At 47.7% G+C, this 16480-nt stretch overlaps 2 protein-coding genes across 2 annotated transcripts in view; one reads left to right on the top strand and one right to left on the bottom strand.

Moving 5' to 3' along the window:
- The window catches only part of LOC142360163 (uncharacterized), an 18016-nt gene extending 5517 nt beyond the window's left edge, over positions 1-12499 (bottom strand). The window contains 34 exon segments of the mRNA XM_075412397.1: positions 111-131; positions 379-399; positions 734-754; positions 854-874; positions 1183-1203; positions 1614-1637; positions 1956-1976; positions 2229-2249; positions 2713-2733; positions 2923-2943; positions 3448-3468; positions 3895-3915; positions 4281-4301; positions 4428-4448; positions 4546-4566; positions 4733-4753; positions 5390-5410; positions 5547-5567; positions 5678-5698; positions 6619-6639; positions 6791-6811; positions 6934-6954; positions 7141-7161; positions 7361-7381; positions 7723-7743; positions 8429-8449; positions 8665-8685; positions 10078-10098; positions 10182-10202; positions 10327-10425; positions 10614-10634; positions 10737-10794; positions 12301-12384; positions 12386-12499. Of these exon segments, the coding sequence (XP_075268512.1) occupies positions 111-131; positions 379-399; positions 734-754; positions 854-874; positions 1183-1203; positions 1614-1637; positions 1956-1976; positions 2229-2249; positions 2713-2733; positions 2923-2943; positions 3448-3468; positions 3895-3915; positions 4281-4301; positions 4428-4448; positions 4546-4566; positions 4733-4753; positions 5390-5410; positions 5547-5567; positions 5678-5698; positions 6619-6639; positions 6791-6811; positions 6934-6954; positions 7141-7161; positions 7361-7381; positions 7723-7743; positions 8429-8449; positions 8665-8685; positions 10078-10098; positions 10182-10202; positions 10327-10425; positions 10614-10634; positions 10737-10794; positions 12301-12384; positions 12386-12499 (988 nt within the window).
- On the top strand, positions 12430-16480 carry RACK1 (receptor for activated C kinase 1). The gene is made up of 8 exons (XM_075412410.1): positions 12430-12628; positions 13496-13667; positions 14241-14388; positions 14677-14772; positions 14861-14971; positions 15376-15516; positions 15911-16021; positions 16336-16480. Exons 1-8 carry the CDS (start codon positions 12520-12522, stop codon positions 16399-16401), a joined length of 954 nt encoding a protein of 317 aa, XP_075268525.1. The 5' UTR covers positions 12430-12519; the 3' UTR covers positions 16402-16480.

Below are 16480 nucleotides of genomic sequence, written 5' to 3'. Positions count from 1 at the left end.
CTCGGCTGTTCCGGGGATCGGGATAACCCAGCCCGGATCCCTCCGCGCCGAGCCCATCCCGCGCACCCCCGGATGCCCACAAGGACGCGGGAAAGGAGGACAAAACCCACCTAATTTTTTATCACGTTCCCCTAAAAACAAGGAAGAAAAAAATATTAAAATACATCCAACGTATCCAGAGGCAGCGCTTTTCTCAAACGCCTCTTTCCTTGTTCGTCTTTTATGATTTGAAATTTCATTTTCTGTTGGCTCTCATTTCCCTCTATCTAAGCCTCTGTTGCTTGTTATGTTAAAATTAATATCTGGGCAACTAAGAAAAATCAGAAAGCTTTAGAAAAGATTTTGTTAAAAGGAAAAAAAAATTTAAAAATCACATACCAAGTTCTTCAGTGACTTCATCTTAAGAGAGAAAAAACCACAGATTTCCATTAGACTCTGTTTATCCCCATCTATTTTCTCTTTCTTTATTATTATTTATCTCCTTCACTATTAGAAAACCCAGTTTTACTCCACTTTTGCACTTAAATTGTGGAGAAATGTAAAAGCCGTGTCTGCCGATGACGTAAAATCCAGCTGATTTTTTAAATTTTCAGTCCGAAACTTTGCTGCCGCTCGTTCCGGTTATTGGGGGACACAGCAGACCCCGGAGCTCCCGACTCAAATTCAGCAAAAACAACTGAAAATAGATTTTGGGCAACAAATCTGTGGCCGGCAAAGGGAGGCAACAACTCACCAAGATCTTCGGCGATTTCGTCTGAAAAGAGGCAAAATGGGAGATTTTCAACACACGCTTGAGGGGAATTCCTTCAAATTTAATTTTTTTTGTCTTGGCAGGAAGGAAAATGATGCTTACCACTTTCCAGATCACTTTCCTCTGGGAACAAGGAAAAAAGAGAAAAAAGAGGGAAAAAAAAGAGAAAAATAGGAAAAAAAAAAAAAGAGAAAAAAATCAGAATTCTTCTTAGCCTCTACCCTTTTAGCCGCATCCCTCTTCCAGATATTGCATTCATCATGGCAATTTGAAATGAGTTTGCGACGTATATTAAGCATTTATTTATTATTTATGAAAAAAGGTAACCCAGCCACATCACCCCAACGCGCACGTCACGAGATTCACGTCTGGAAACCTGATCCGTCCCTTCATTCGTCAAATTAAAAGGAAAAAAAAAAAAAAAGATTTACCAAGCTCCTCGGAAGCTTCACCTGCAAAGGGAACGCGAAGGATTCGGTTACACCACCGGCGTGAGACGCACGCCCAGAGCTGTGAGTCCTACCACTCAGAAGGCATTTTTACAAAAAATTTTAAAAAAAGTTTTTTTAAAAAATAACTGACTCCTATGTTAGATTCCACACCAAAAATCTGATTTCATTATTAGACTGCAATAAAAAATAGAGAACGTGTGTGTATATATATTTATTATATCTATATATATTTATTATATATATATTTATTTATTATATCTATATATATTTATTTATACATACACACAGATATTTTCTACAGATTTGTATTTATGCACACACAAATTAATAAACATGAATAAAATATTATATAATTAAAAGCTCCCCTGAACTTTCTAAATTTTTTAGAGGGGAAGGAAAATATCACTTACCAGCTTCCCGCTCCTTGAATTCCTCTGACACAAAGAAAAGAGAACAAGAAAAGGTGAAACACCAGATTTGGGTGTCGGGATAGAAGCTCACTTCTATTCCGTCGCTCTTTTTTTTCCTGTGCACTACTGTTTTTATTTTATTTTTAAAAGTCATCTGCACTAGGCCTTTATCCATCTCTGTCTCGAAAACGATATACAGCAAGCCAACCCAGATTAGGAGGGGAAAACCCCCCCCAAAATCCACAAAAAACCGATACGCAACAAGCCAACCCAAATTATGAGGAAAAAACCCCACAAAAAAAATCCCAAATCCGTTTTGTGAAAGGAATAAAAAGGACTTACCGAGCTCTTCCGTCAATTTTCCTTAAAAAGAAGAAAATAAAATTGTCCCAATCAGTGCGTTTCCTTCCCAAGGACGCGGGAACTCCAAGTAACCAAAACCTCTAACCTGGGCAGATACTTTACGCCTCTTAATTTTTTTTTTTTTTTAACTTAATTCAATTATTTTTCGCAATGTTGACCCAAACACTAAGCCACAACAGCGACAGCTTCCCGCTTGCGACCCCCAAGCGTCGCCGGGGAGCACATTTCTCAGAAAATAAGGATGACACTTACGAATGACGGCATCCTGTTGTCCTAAAAATAAAACAACAACAAAAAGGAACAGAAATTAACGCCCTGTTTTTCTCAAATTTTAGAATTTTAGTGCGTACTAACTCTGTGGAAGAAAATCACCCAGCTCAGCTAAAAAAAAAGCGCTGGTTACGCAGCTACGGATATTTTATTTTTGCCTCGAGGACGCTGGCGGGGGGAGACGCCGCAGTTTGGTGCGCGTCGCTCCGTGGAATTGCAAGAAAAAAAAATCTCCGAGAGCAAATTTCACAAATAAAAAGCAAACAGAAACTCCTACAGTGATTTAGGACAGAGCATCAGACCACTGGGACCTCTTCCTCCAATATCTGATGTACTTCACAGGGTATTTTCTCCAAATATATCTATTTTTGAATTAATCGTTAAATCGAAAAAACTACTTTGGCGAATCACCAGCACCACTCGTTTTACGGGATCCCGCTTCTCCGAGACACGCGAAGGGACTTACGAACTTCCAAATCCCGGTCCTCTGCAAACAGGAAAAAATAGAAATTATTACCAATTGTTACCATTCCTTCTCCAGCGACCCTGCATTCTAAATTTTCCCCTAAATTTTTTCCTAAAATTTCCCCCAAAATTTTCTCCTAATTTCCCCCTAAATTTTCCCCTAAATTTTCCCCCAAATTTCCCGACGGGGAGGGTAGGGGAACACACTCACCAAGCAGCTCAGTCAGGCGCCCTTAAAGCAAAGACAGACATATTAGGTCGAAGCAGAACTTTTTAACACCAGAATTACATATATTATATTATTTATAATTACATATTTACAATGTAAGAAATATTATTATTGTTATAATCGTAGGTTTATAACAGATAATATTAAAATATAGAAACAATATGTAAAAATACAAAATATAGAAACTTAATAATTATACTACAGAAACAAAATAATAAATTATAATGATGGAAAAATAATATATTAATATACAATATGATATAAATATGAATATTATTAATATACTGAATATATATTAATATATTAATATATTAATAAGCAGCCTGGACCATTCAAGTCACAAATTCTTGGTTTTCTCATTCCCTTTTATGGCTTTTGAAGGGAATTTTAGCAGGAAAAATTCCCCTTTTCTATCCTGTATATTGGATTTTAAACCGACCGCTCCTTCGGCTTTTCGGTTAAGCAAGAGCCCCCCCAAAACCACGGCGTACGGAAAACGACACTTACTTATCTCCGCCTCATTTTCCCCTAAAACAGAAAAAAAAAGGGAATAAATAAGCAGGAACCCCCGTTTTTGCCCTCACGTCGTGCCCCTACACTATCAGGGCAGCTTTTGGGGTCTTTAAATGATTTTACTCTCTTTATTTCTGCTTAAAAACGCGTCTTGCCTTGGATAAATGAATATTTGCAGGCGGAAAACAGGCTCAGGCGACCCCGCCAACCCAAAAATGATGCAATAATTGTCCACATGGGCTTGTACGGGTGGAATTTTAAATATTCATTTATTAAATATTAAATATTTATTCATTAACATTAATATTATTTATTTATTTATTAATATTTATTCCTTTCCCCCCGGGCAGTTACAAGCTCACGTCGCCTACGAGCTCATCCCCAAAAATAGCGAACGAGCTGCCGGGATGACCCCGCGCCCGGCCGCGCGGTGATACTTACTGATTGTCACCTCCCGTTCCTCTAAAAATGATAAAAGAAATAAAAATGAGTTAGTGCGTGGTGGCGTTCCATTCGAGGTCTGCCAAGGGTTTATTCTGGAGCTGGTTTTCCATCTAGAATCTTGTTTAGTAACTGTATTTTGCAGAATATCTATTATATTTTTTATATATAGTCTACCAGATGAAGGGTCTACCAGATGAAGGGTCTACCAGATGAAGGGTCTACCAACTAAACAGCCCACCAAATAATTTTAGTTTTTGTATACATACCGCTAAACTCGACTAAAATAGAAATTTCCCCCTTAAAAACTTCAGATACGTCACGACAATAGCAAAAAAAAAAAAAAAAAAATTCTCCATTTTGAGCAAAGCCGGGAAATTCCTTACCAAGTTCTGCCGTGCGTTGCCCTTAAAAGAGAGAAAATTAAAAAAAAAAATCAGACAAGGAATTTCACACTGGTCCACTTTTCTTCACGACGTAACGGGCGACAAAAGTCCCAGGGTTGATTTTCGCGGTGAAAAAAAGGCACTTACGGAGCTTCCTGTTGCAGTCCCCTAAAAATCGACAGAAATGGACGATTACTGCATCGCCCCGTCATCGTCCTCTCCCCTCATTTCCACCCAAATCGCGATTCATGGGACAACAACTCACCGACGTCGGCAGTGAGTTCACCTGCGAGAAAAAGCGGAGGAAAACCAGAAAGTTAATTTGAAGGCAAATTTTATTTTAATTTTGCTGTAAATACAGAGGCGACGCACGGTGATTTCTGAGCGATTCCCTCCCGAGAAATTCAGCCAGAGATTTGCTGGCCCGAGGAACGTGAAACCGTAAAACCTACCTATTTTCGTGTGCCGCTCTCCTAAAAAGAAGCGGAAAAACCAAGTGTGGGTTATTTCTTGTGCTTTCCGCCGTTCTACCGCAGTTCAATAACTTGTTTGCAATGTAATCATTTCTTTTGTCATTCGGATTTTTTTTTTTTTGCAATTTGATGACTGTAAAAATTCGTTTACAAAGCAGAAAAGGAAATTTAAGTTTCCTTCAAAATTCGTTTACAAAGCGGAAAGGAAATTAAAATTTCCTTCAAAATTCATTTACAGAGCGGACAGGAAATTTAAATTTCCTTCAAAATTCATTTGAAAAGCGGAAAGGAAATGTAAATTTCCTTCAAAATTCATTTGAAAAGCGGAAAGGAAATGTAAATTTCCTTCAAAATTCATTTGAAAAGCGGAAAGGAAATGTAAATTTCCTTCAAAATTCATGTGAAAAGCGGAAAGGAAATGTAAATTTCCTTCAAAATTCATTTGAAAAGCGGAAAGGAAATGTAAATTTCCTTCAAAATTCATGTGAAAAGCGGAAAGGAAATGTAAATTTCCTTCAAAATTCATGTGAAAAGCGGAAAGGAAATGTAAATTTCCTTCAAAATTCATGTGAAAAGCGGAAAGGAAATGTAAATTTCCTTCAAAATTCATGTGAAAAGCAGAGGAAAGGGACTCACCCAGCTCCACGGTAAATATTCCTTCAAACAGAAAATAACGTTATTTCCCGAACGCCCCAACACGACGCAACCCCCCCCCCCCAGCCCGCCCCCCCATCACATTTTCTTCCCCCCGCCCGAGCCGGCCCGGGGCGGCCGAGGGGGAGGCGTCACTTACGGATCGTCGCGTCGCACTTCGCTAGGAAACGAAAAGCAGAAATCAGGAAGAAAACCCGCAAGCGCTGGGTCTCCCGAGCCCCCGGCTGCCTTTCCCCCGCCCGCCGCGGCGCGGGGACGCGACCGACTCACCCAGCTCCGCGGTCAGCTTCCCTGCGGGGGGAGAAACGGGATTTCATTGTAACGAGGGGAGGCTCGCTCTCCCCTCTGGGCACAGGGTGAAGAACTGGCTGCGATAATATAATATAATATAACATAACGTGATATAACATAACATAACATGATATAACATAACATGATATAACATAACATGATATAACATAACATAACAAAATAAAATATATCATATCATTGGATAAAAGAGGCGATGAAAATGGGTAGGCTGCTAGTATACAATAGAACAGTGAGCATAATAAAATAAAATAGAACAGTGAACGTAATAAAAGTAGAATGGTGAATACGCTCCTGTTTTATTGTCTTCTCTATTCCATTTTATCGAGCAGAACGGCAAATATTCTTCTATCTTATTGTATTCTCTATTCTATTCCATTTTATTGACTAGAATAGCAAATTCTGTTTCATTCTCTTCTCTATTTTATTCCATTTTATAGAGCAGAAGAGCAAATTCTCTTCTATTTTATTGTCTTCTCTATTCTATTTTATTGACTGGAATACTGAACTCTGTTTTATTGTATTCTCTATTTAATTCTATTTTATTGAGTGGAATGGGAAATCCTCTTCTATTACTGTATTCTCTATTTATTCTATTTTATCCAGCAGAATGGTGAGTACCATAAAATAAAATCAGAGCAGAGTAGCAAATACTCTTCTATTTTACTGTATTCTCTTTTTATTCTATTTTATAGAGTAGAATGGTGAATACCATAAAATAAATCAGAGCAGAATAGCAAATACTCTTCTATTTTATTCTCTACTCTATTTTATTGTATTCTCTATTTATTCTATTTTACTAAGCACGATAACAAACACAATAAAGTAAATCAGAGCAAACAGCGAGCCCAAGCTCCACCCCGGGAGCGGGACTCACGCGCCGGGCAGAGCGCGCCACTTACGCAGCCTCGAGTCGCGCTCCCCTGGACGGAAAAGAAAGAAAAAGCAGAAAGCGGTTTATTTTTCCTTCTTTTATTTGCCTTTTTTTTTTTTTTTACCCCCCGGGCGCTGCCCTCTTGCCCCGGGACGAAGCCAACGACCCCCCAGGAGGCTCGGCGCCCAACCCCCACTCACCGAGCAGCGCCGTGAGCCTGCCTGCAAAATGAGGAAAAAAAACAGATATTAGTCAAAGCCAAGCGCCGCCAATCGACCCAAAAAAAGAGATTTCCCAGCCTAAACTCCCCATTTTTTTTCGAAAAAGCAAGACGAGGACTTACGGATTTCCGCCGCCAGCTTGGCTGCAAAGAGGAAAAAAAAAAATATAATAATTGTGGTTATTTGGGTGGGTTTTTAATCCCGGGCTGAAATTTGGGGGAAAAAAAAATGTAATCTCCAATTTTTCAAGGTCAGGGCATCCGGGAGGCTCCCCCACCCCCAAACCGAGCGGTTTTTACCCCAAAAGCGCAATGAGGAAGGACACTTACTGATTTTTCTGTCGCGTTCCTCTGGAAAGAAAAGGGAAAAAAGGAGAAAAATGAGTATTAATTATTCCCTTCTTTGGTGCGCACGCGGTCGAGAGGGCTTTGCGCGGGAATATCGCAGTTTCCCCCCCCCCAGTATTGATAATTATTCGTTAAAATTCTGCTGTTGGGAGCTCAATCTACGAAAAATCTTTCCGGTTTTTGAGAGGGAAAAATTTCTTACGGATTTTGGCATCGCGTTCGCCTAAAAAGACAAAAAAAGGAAAAACAAAATCGAATCGATAAATACAGCGGAACGCCGAGCGACGCGTCCCGCGCCCGGCCCCGCCCGCGGTGACGAAAACCCAAACCCCATAGAGATTTCATATAATAATAATTATTTAATATTATATTATTTTAAAATAGTCAAATATTCCTTCCCCTACAATATCTTAAAAATCAGGTTTGCTGAGGAAGAAACCCCCCCGTAAGCCACCCGGTTCCTGAAAAGCCCACAAAATATTCTTATTTTTTTGAATTTGTTTTCATACTCCCCACTGGCATCATTAAGCCTAATTTGCATTTTAAGGGAATGAAGCTCCTTACCCAGGTCGGACGTCAGCTTGCCTTGAACCAAAAGAAATAAATGAATATTAGCTTTAAATTGACTTTTATTTCCTGTTATCACCGCACCACCCCGACGCTAACGAGACCAACAAGCCGCTAATTAGGAAGGGGGAAGGGATTGCTGGCAACGGCTTCATATTACAAATATAAAATATGTTATGTATTTTGTGTAATATAATAATCATTACACAATATAATATTATATGGTGTGTATTATAAATATAATATATTTTATATAATATATAATTCATATATTACAAGAATTTATATAGTTATATGTAACCATATATAAAATTACAATTATTTTATTGTATAATAATAATATATTTAATTATATTATTGGAATATAGAATTAAAAGCAGCTCCGTTTCCCTTCTTTCCAGCAGCGCTGAAGGCGCACAGATCAATTATTTATCTGTATATAAAACATACATTTTATAATAATATATATTATTTTATATTATATATTATTTATATATTATATATAACATATAATATATATTGTATGTTATATATTATATATGGTATAATATATTATATACGTAGCCCAAAAAGGGGAGATTCCGGAGCTCGGGGCGAACCCCGCCCCCCCGATATTCCAAACCCCAATTTCCCATCGGGACGCGCCGGACGCAGGCGCCCGCGGCCCCCGCCCTCCGCCCGGTTTCATCACCCCGACACTCACGAATCCTCCGGTCGCGTTCCTCTAAAAGAGAAAAGAAAGGGAAAACATCGCTCTGCCTCCACATTCTGATTTTCCCGCTCATCACCCCTGGGAATTACGCCTTTTTTAATTAATTCTGCTTCATTTCTAGCCCAGAACGGGCGGCCGCGTGCTTGCGTCCCTCTGAAATCACCCCAAATGCCGCCACCGAAATCAACCCGTCGACAAATCCGGCCGACAGGAGGGAAAGGACTCACCCAGCTCCGCGGTCAGATCCTCTGAAATCAGAAATTGAAAAACAGGAGAAAAAAAGGAGGAAAATCCTGTTCTTGGGCATCCAACGCTCGCCCCGTCCCCCCCATTCCCCCGCTCAGAAATTCCGAGCCAGGGCAGCCCGCAAGCCCCCGATCGCTGTACTGGGAGGGGGCAGGAATTTGAATCTTAATCTCAATTCTTTGTTTTAAAATTTTGATTTTTAATCAAAAAGGTCAAATTTAATATCAAGTCTTTGTTTTAAAAATTTGGTTTTAACAAAAATGTCAATTTTAATATGAATTCTGTGTTTTAAAAATTTGTTTTATAATGAAAACATCCATTTTAAAAAGCTGTTTTTAACGAAAATATCAATCCTTCATTTTAGAAATCTGTTCTTAACAAAGATATCAATTTTAACATCAATCCTTCATTTTAAAAATTTGTTTTTTAACAAAAATATCAATTTTAACGTCAACCTTTCGTTTTAAAAATTTGGTTTTTAAAGAAAACATCCAATTTAATATTGATTTTTTGTTTTAAAAATTTGGTTTTTAACACAAACGTCAATTTTCATATCGATTCTTTGTTTTACAAATTTATTTTTTATTAAAACATTAATTCTAATATTAATCCTTTATTTTCAAAATTTATTTTTGTATTTAAACATTCATTTCCACCCTTTTCTGCGTCGCGCTCCTCTGAGGCCAACGAGAAACAAACCGGGGTTCTTCCGCCGAGCTCCCCGCCCCGCCGCGCTCCCAGCAGCCAGCGGGCGCCCGGCGCAGAGCGCGGGGAGGAACCAGCGCGGGGAGGAGCCAGCGCGGGGAGGAGCCAGCGCGGCTCCTCCGCAGGGGACGGGGGCGGAGCCACCGCGCGGGCGGCCGCGCCCCGGGTCCCCGAGTCCCTCCACCTCTCGACCACAGCCATTTCAAGAATTCAGTACATTAAGACGCATTCGTGTATCACATTTCTACATTTTTCTATATTAAATTTCTATACTAACGCATTAACTTTTAATACATTAATATTTGTGTATTAAGTTCCTATACATTTCTATATTAAATTTATACATTAATGCATTAAATTTTAATACATTAATATATATTACTGTATTAAAATAATTTAGTACATTATATTAATAAACTAACAATATATTAATAAATATATTGATATATTGATAAAACAAAGCATAGTAATAATAATTTAAAATATCAATAATAAACATAATAATGTGATTATTAATAAAATGATAATATATTTAAAATAAAAATATAATAAAATAACTCAATGAAATAATATGTTAATAGTACACAATATTATGACTATTGTAAAACTATAAAATAATTATTTAATAATAAGAAGAATATTAACTATTAGCTCCTCCGGCCCCCGGCCGCCGCCCCAGCCCCACTCACCCGGCTCCGCGCCGCTCTCCTCTAGGGAAACACAGAGCGCCGGGTCGGGACGCCAGCCGCCGCCAACGCCGCCGCGCCAGCGCGCGCTCGCGCCAAACACTTACCGGATTCCTCCGCCAGCTTCCCTTCAAATAAAGCGATCTTTGGTCAAATCAAGCGAGATTTGGTCAAAGGAGGCGGTATTTGGTCACGCCTTCGGCGCCGAGGGGCGGTCGGCGGGGCGGGGGCATTCAAAACCCCGAGACTTACGGATTTTTGCGTCCCACTCTTCTACGAGAAAAAGAGAGCGCGGATTCAGCCCCCGTGCGTCCTCCTGCCGCCGTTTCTGGGTTGCGTTGGGCGAGGTGTCTTATAAAATTATTACGTAGGGATTTAATTGATCGTTATTGATTGCGACGTTCCCCAAAGGGCAGTTTCTGAGGCTGTCGGACGCGCTCTCGGCTACGCGGCGCCAGGGCCCAGCCCCGCACGCGGCCGAGAGAGCGCGGAGCGCCGCGCGCCGAGCCCGCTTCCGACGGGAGGAGGGAGTCGCTCACCGAGATCCGCGCTCCTCTTCCCTTCCACGGGAGAAATCCAGCGGGAGAAAAGCAAACATGTAAACATTTCCGGCGCCGGGCGCAAGCGGCACGCGCCCCGTCCGTGACCACGCTTCCCCGTACCGGGCTCCGCCATGCCGCTCGCTCCCGCGCCGGAGCCGCGTCCGAGGGCTGCGCCGGCCTGGAGGGGCGAGAGGGAAGGCCGTCAGGAGAGCTCGTCAGCGCGGAGCCTCGTCAGGAGAGCTCGTCAGCGCGGAGCCTCGTCAGGAGAGCTCGTCAGCGCGGAGCCTCGTCAGGAGAGCTCCTCAGCGCGGAGCCTCGTCAGGAGAGCTCGTCAGCGCGGAGCCTCGCGGCGCGGAGGGAAACGCGCTTTCCAGGAGAACGGGCTGATGAAAAATACACAATAATATGGGAGAAACCCACAATCATACAGGAAAAATCCACAATATGGGGAAAAATCCACAATATTATGGGAAAAAGCCACAATAATACGGGAAAAAGCCACAATAATACGGGAAAAAGCCACAATATTGGAAAAATCCACAATAATACGGGAGAAATCCACAATAATATGGGAGAAATCCCACAATATTACAGGAAAAAGCCACAATATTACGGAAAAGTCCACAATATGGGAAAAAGCCACAATATTACATGAAAAATCCACAATAATCTGGGAAAAATCCACAATATTTGGGAAAAATCCACAATGTTATGGGAAAAACTCACAATAATAGGGGGAGAACCCGCGGGGCCTGCGCCGGAGCTCTCCTGGCCAAGGCGTGCCCGGACCCGCCGGAGGCGTCGAGCGGCGGCGGGCGCGACAGCTGCGCCGGGGGCCCTGCCCCCCGCCTAATTTTAGCCGGGAACGGGGCCGACCTGGCGCCAGCGGCTCGTCCCGACGCTCGGAGCGGGCGTGGAGCGCGCCGGACGCGCGGCGAGGGACCCGGGGAGCTCAGAAATAAATCCGGGCTTTTCTCCTCCTTCTCCCTTCCCGCTGCTCCCCGGGACCGCGCCAGCGGGAATCTCCTCCTGGGGCCCTCCCTGGCCCCCACAAACCCCTGCCAGCCCCCCAAGACCCTCGCTGTCCCCCATAAATCCCCTGCCCACCCCCCAGGACCCTCCTTGTCCCCCCCTACCCCACTACCAGACCTCCAGGACCCTCCCTGGCCCCACACAACCCCACTACCAGACCCCCAGGACCCTCCTTGTCCCCCCATAACCCCACTACCAGACCTCCAGGACCCTCCCTGGCCCCACACAACCCCCCTACCAGCCCCCCGGACCCTCCTTGTCCCCCCCTACCCCACTACCAGCCCCCCAGGACCCTCCCGGTCCCCCCCTACCCCAATACCAGCCCCCCGGACCCTCCTTGGCCCCCACAAAACCCCTGCCAGACCCCCAAGACCCTCCCTGTCCCCCCACAACCCCCCTACCAGCCGACCAGGACCCTCCCTGGCCCCCCAAAACCCCACTACCAGACCCCCAGGACCCTCCTTGGCCCCCACAAACCCCCTGCCAGCCCCTCAAGGGCCTCTCTGTTCCCCACAACCCCCCTACCAGCCCCTCAAGACCCTCTCTGTCCCCCACAACCCCCCTAACAGCCCCTCAAGGTCCTCTCTGTCCCCCACAAAACCCCCGCCAGCCCCCCCGGACTCTCCCCATGCCCCCCATTACGAGCACTCACCCCTACGCCTCTCTCCGTACACTCATGCGCGCCGCCATCTTGCCCTGCGGCCCTGCGCGCCGCCATGCTGCCGTACAGCCTCGCTCGCTACTTCCGCTTCCGCCGGAAGCCACCTCGGCCTCTTTCTCTCCCCGCCGTGGCGGCTGCTGTGGGCGGCCGGAGGGGACCGGGAAGTGGCCTCCTTTGATTCCGCCGCCATCCTCCCGTCCCGCCGCCGCCATGACGGAGCAGATGACCCTGCGGGGCACCCTGAAGGGCCACAACGGCTGGGTGACCCAGATCGCCACCACGCCGCAGTTCCCGGACATGATTCTCTCCGCCTCGCGCGGTGAGGGCCGCACCCGAGCGGGGCGGGGAGCGGGACGGGGCCTGGGGGACACCATCGGGGGGGGGGTCAGGAGGAGACCATGGGCCCGGGGAGGGGGGGGAGACCCTTGGCCTGGGTGAGCAGAGGAGCAGGGAGAGACCATAGGTCGAATTGGGGGGTCGGTCGGGGCAGACCATGAGCTGGGAGGGGAACGGTTAGGGTAGGCCGTGGGTCTTGGGAGGAAAGAAGCCATGATCTGGGGGGTCCCAGGGAGATCATAATGGGGAGAGGGGGGCAAGGGGAGCTCATGAGCTCGGAGGGGAGAGGGGCAGGGAAGGGTGGGGGGCGTGGGAGGAAAGAAGTCATGATCTGGGGGTCGTGGGGAGACTGTAAACCGAGAGAAGAGAGGGGTAGGGAAGGCTGTGGGGCTTGGGAGGAAAGAAGCCGTGATCTGGGGGGTCCCAGGGAGACCATCATGGGGAGAGGGGGGCAAAGGGAGCCCGTGAGCCCGGAGGGGAAGGGTGGGAGGAAAGAAGCCGTGATCTGGGGGTCCTAGGGAGACCAAGGGGAGACCGTCAGCGATCAGTGGGACTGTGGGCCTGGGGATTCGGGGGGGGGGGGGGGGGGACACAGGCAGGAGCCCCCCGTTAGGGCAGTGCAGCCTAGGGATGGGGCTGGGGTGCGGCAAGGCAGAGGGGCTGAGGAAGAGGAGGGGAAGGAGGCAGAGCCCTGGTCTTTGCAATAGGCAGGAGGGGGGGAAGGAGCAGAGATTGGGTCACCCCCTTTTCCTTGGCAGCCCCCCCCAGTTCCTGTGGGTGAGGACGGGCTGGGGGTGGGCAGCGGTCCCCGAGATGAGCCCCCGCCTCACCTCTCTGCCTCCCCCTCCAGACAAAACCATCATCATGTGGAAGCTGACCCGTGACGAGACCAACTACGGGATCCCGCAGCGAGCCCTGCGCGGTCACTCGCACTTCGTCAGCGACGTGGTCATCTCCTCCGACGGGCAGTTCGCTCTCTCGGGCTCCTGGGACGGGACCCTGCGGCTCTGGGACCTCACCACGTGAGCCGCGGGGACCAGGGGTGGTTTGCTCTTGGGTTGGGAGAGGAACCTCAGCGGGGTCGGGGTCGTGGCCGCTGCCACGGTTCGGAACCGAAGCGGGAATCGGGGCGTTGGGCTGCTCTTCCTCTCCTGATGATTAGACCTGACACAAAGTCTGCTGATCCTCCGGGGTCTGAAGACGACGTCCTGCAATTATGACGGGAGAGAAGCAGCGGGGCGGTGGGACTCGAGCTCTTTTGGGCTCATTTTGGGCTGAATTGGGGGTAGAGCTGGGAGAAGAGGGTTGAGATTCACAGAGCCAGGCGTGCCCACGGGATTAAACTCATCCCGATTCCCCCGATCCTCCCGAGTTCTTCTTGGGAAGGAGAAAGGGAACCATCGCTCCTTATCCTTTTGTAGACCACTCTGCGTTTCCCTTCAAATATTTGGATTTTTGGGGAGGATGGAGGCTGGGATTTTTGGGGAGGACGGAGGCTGGGATTTTGGGGGAGGACGGAGGCTGGGATTTTTGGAATGAATTTGTATCTTTTTCCCCCTCCTCGGCGGAATCCTGCTGTCTCCGCCTTCCCGCAGCGGCACCACCACCCGTCGCTTCGTGGGCCACACCAAGGACGTCCTGAGCGTGGCCTTCTCCTCCGACAACCGCCAGATCGTTTCGGGTTCCAGGGACAAGACCATCAAGCTCTGGAACACCTTGGGCGTCTGCAAGTACACGGTGCAGGTGAGCTTCCACGCCGCGCCGCGGCTGTAGGTCCGCTCCCACCGCTTTCCGTCAGGAATCCGGATCTGCCAGCCGCGTCCTCGTCGTTAAAAGCGAGGTGTTCCCTGCTGACCTCTCCCTGGGTGGGCTCTGAGGACAAGTCCTGCGACGATGAGGGATGGGGAGCGGGGAGAAAGCTTCGGAGCGACGGGATGCGGCAGGTCTGATCTTGCAGCGCCCCGTGGACGGGGTGGGGAAGACCCGGCGGCGTTTCCTCGCCGTGAACCTGGCGTCGTTCCTCTTCCCCAGGACGAGAGTCACTCGGAATGGGTGTCGTGCGTCCGTTTCTCGCCGAACAGCAGCAACCCCATCATCGTCTCCTGCGGCTGGGACAAGCTGGTGAAGGTGAGGTGGGATCGTCTTCCCCCCCACACCCATATCGCCAGATTTGGGGTGCAGTAGCAGTGTTTAATCCCCTTTTTCTTCTTTCCAGGTTTGGAATTTGGCCAACTGCAAACTGAAGACTAACCACATCGGGCACACGGGCTACCTGAACACGGTGACCGTCTCCCCCGATGGCTCCCTCTGTGCCTCTGGTGGCAAGGTACGCGGCACGGGCAGGGAAGGCTGAAGCCCTGAGACCAGATCTTGGCGTCCCACCAGCGGTTCTGGCTCGTTTCCGCATCTCCCACGCCGAGAGCGGGCTCCACAGCTCGGTCAGAGCTTTGGCGGGGTTGGAACGGCCCAGAGATCTGGCCTGACTTGGTGGCCTTTGCCGTGGTTTCCTTCCCAAGACGCTCATGGGGCTCCAGGGACCTTCTGTAGCTCTTCGGTTTCAGTCCTTGATGTGTTTTCTTTGAATTTTGCTGGTGTGTCCTTCAACTTTTCCATATCTCTGCTGGCTTGCGGCAAAGTGCTCCATCTTGACCGTGGTCAAGGCGGGAAAAGGCCCCTTTGGGATGGATGATGAGCGTGAGGGGGTTCGCTCTGACTTCTTCTGCCCCACAGGACGGCCAGGCCATGCTGTGGGACCTGAACGAAGGCAAACACCTCTACACCTTGGACGGAGGAGACATCATCAACGCCCTCTGCTTCAGCCCCAACCGCTACTGGCTGTGTGCGGCCACCGGACCCAGCATCAAGATCTGGGTAGGTCACCGCTTGGTCCTCAGCTCCTTGCTGTCTAGGCCAGGTTCCTCCAGAAGATTCCGTAGCTTTTGGGTCATGCTGGGTTTAGGGTCACCTTCACAGTCGAGATCCTCCCCTTGGCCCACGGATCTCGGAGGAGGAGATGAGTGTCCCCACCGGGGTGGGCCACACAGCAGCCACTGCTGCTGTCCGTGGCCTTGTCCCTCTTGGCTGAGGAGGGTTGTGGTGGCCACCACGCCGTGATGAAACACTTTGATGCCATCTGAGCGCATCTCTGCGGAAATCCAGAGGCTGTTTCTGAGCGACCCTGGGCGTTGCAGAGCTGGGTTGGATTCGGTCGTGGACTGTCCCCGAAGGACCCCTCGTTCCATTGCGTTCTTCTTTCTTCTGGCAGGACCTGGAAGGCAAAATCATTGTGGACGAGCTGAAGCAGGAGGTGATCAGCACCAGCAGCAAAGCTGAACCACCCCAGTGCACTTCCCTGGCCTGGTCCGCAGACGGGCAGGTAAAAACCACCCCCCTTCTCCCCACCCCTGGGGGAACGAGGGTTTTGGGGACCCTCTTGGAGCAGAGGGACCGTGGAGACCCTTGGGCTCCACCCCTGGAGCCGTCTCTGCCAGCAGGGGCGAGAGCTTCCCTAGGTTCCTCCTCAACCTTCGGGCTCTTCTTGATCTCCCCAACATCTGGGGCTGATCGTGGTCCCTCTCTGCTGTGGGCTTTGCCCTCCGAGGACACCAGACCCTTGACCTCACATCCTGAGGTCCCACCTTGGTGGCCATCTGACCCTTCCCGTGACCCAGCTCCCGTTTCTCTCCGTAGACGCTTTTCGCCGGCTACACAGACAACCTCGTCCGGGTGTGGCAAGTCACCATCGGAACCAGATGAGGACAACGTAGCGAGAAACCGTAAATTTTGTGTAGAAAAAAAACAGAAAAAACTATCAATAAAAGAAGCGTTCTATCGA

Source organism: Opisthocomus hoazin, unplaced genomic scaffold (assembly GCF_030867145.1).
Source record: "Opisthocomus hoazin isolate bOpiHoa1 unplaced genomic scaffold, bOpiHoa1.hap1 HAP1_SCAFFOLD_159, whole genome shotgun sequence".
Lineage (NCBI taxonomy): Eukaryota > Metazoa > Chordata > Aves > Opisthocomiformes > Opisthocomidae > Opisthocomus > Opisthocomus hoazin.
The sequence above is the reverse complement of the archived record's forward strand: the minus strand, read 5'-3'. Positions and strand labels throughout refer to the sequence as shown.

Bases quoted from the DNA above. Each gene is read 5' to 3' on its own strand.
- RACK1 (XM_075412410.1), top strand. From the start codon at position 12,520: ATGACGGAGCAGATGACCCTGCGGGGCACCCTGAAGGGCCACAACGGC. The intron at 15,517-15,910 runs GTAGGTCACCGC...TTCTTCTGGCAG, and splicing joins GACCCAGCATCAAGATCTGG to GACCTGGAAGGCAAAATCAT. The intron at 16,022-16,335 runs GTAAAAACCACC...TTCTCTCCGTAG, and splicing joins CCTGGTCCGCAGACGGGCAG to ACGCTTTTCGCCGGCTACAC.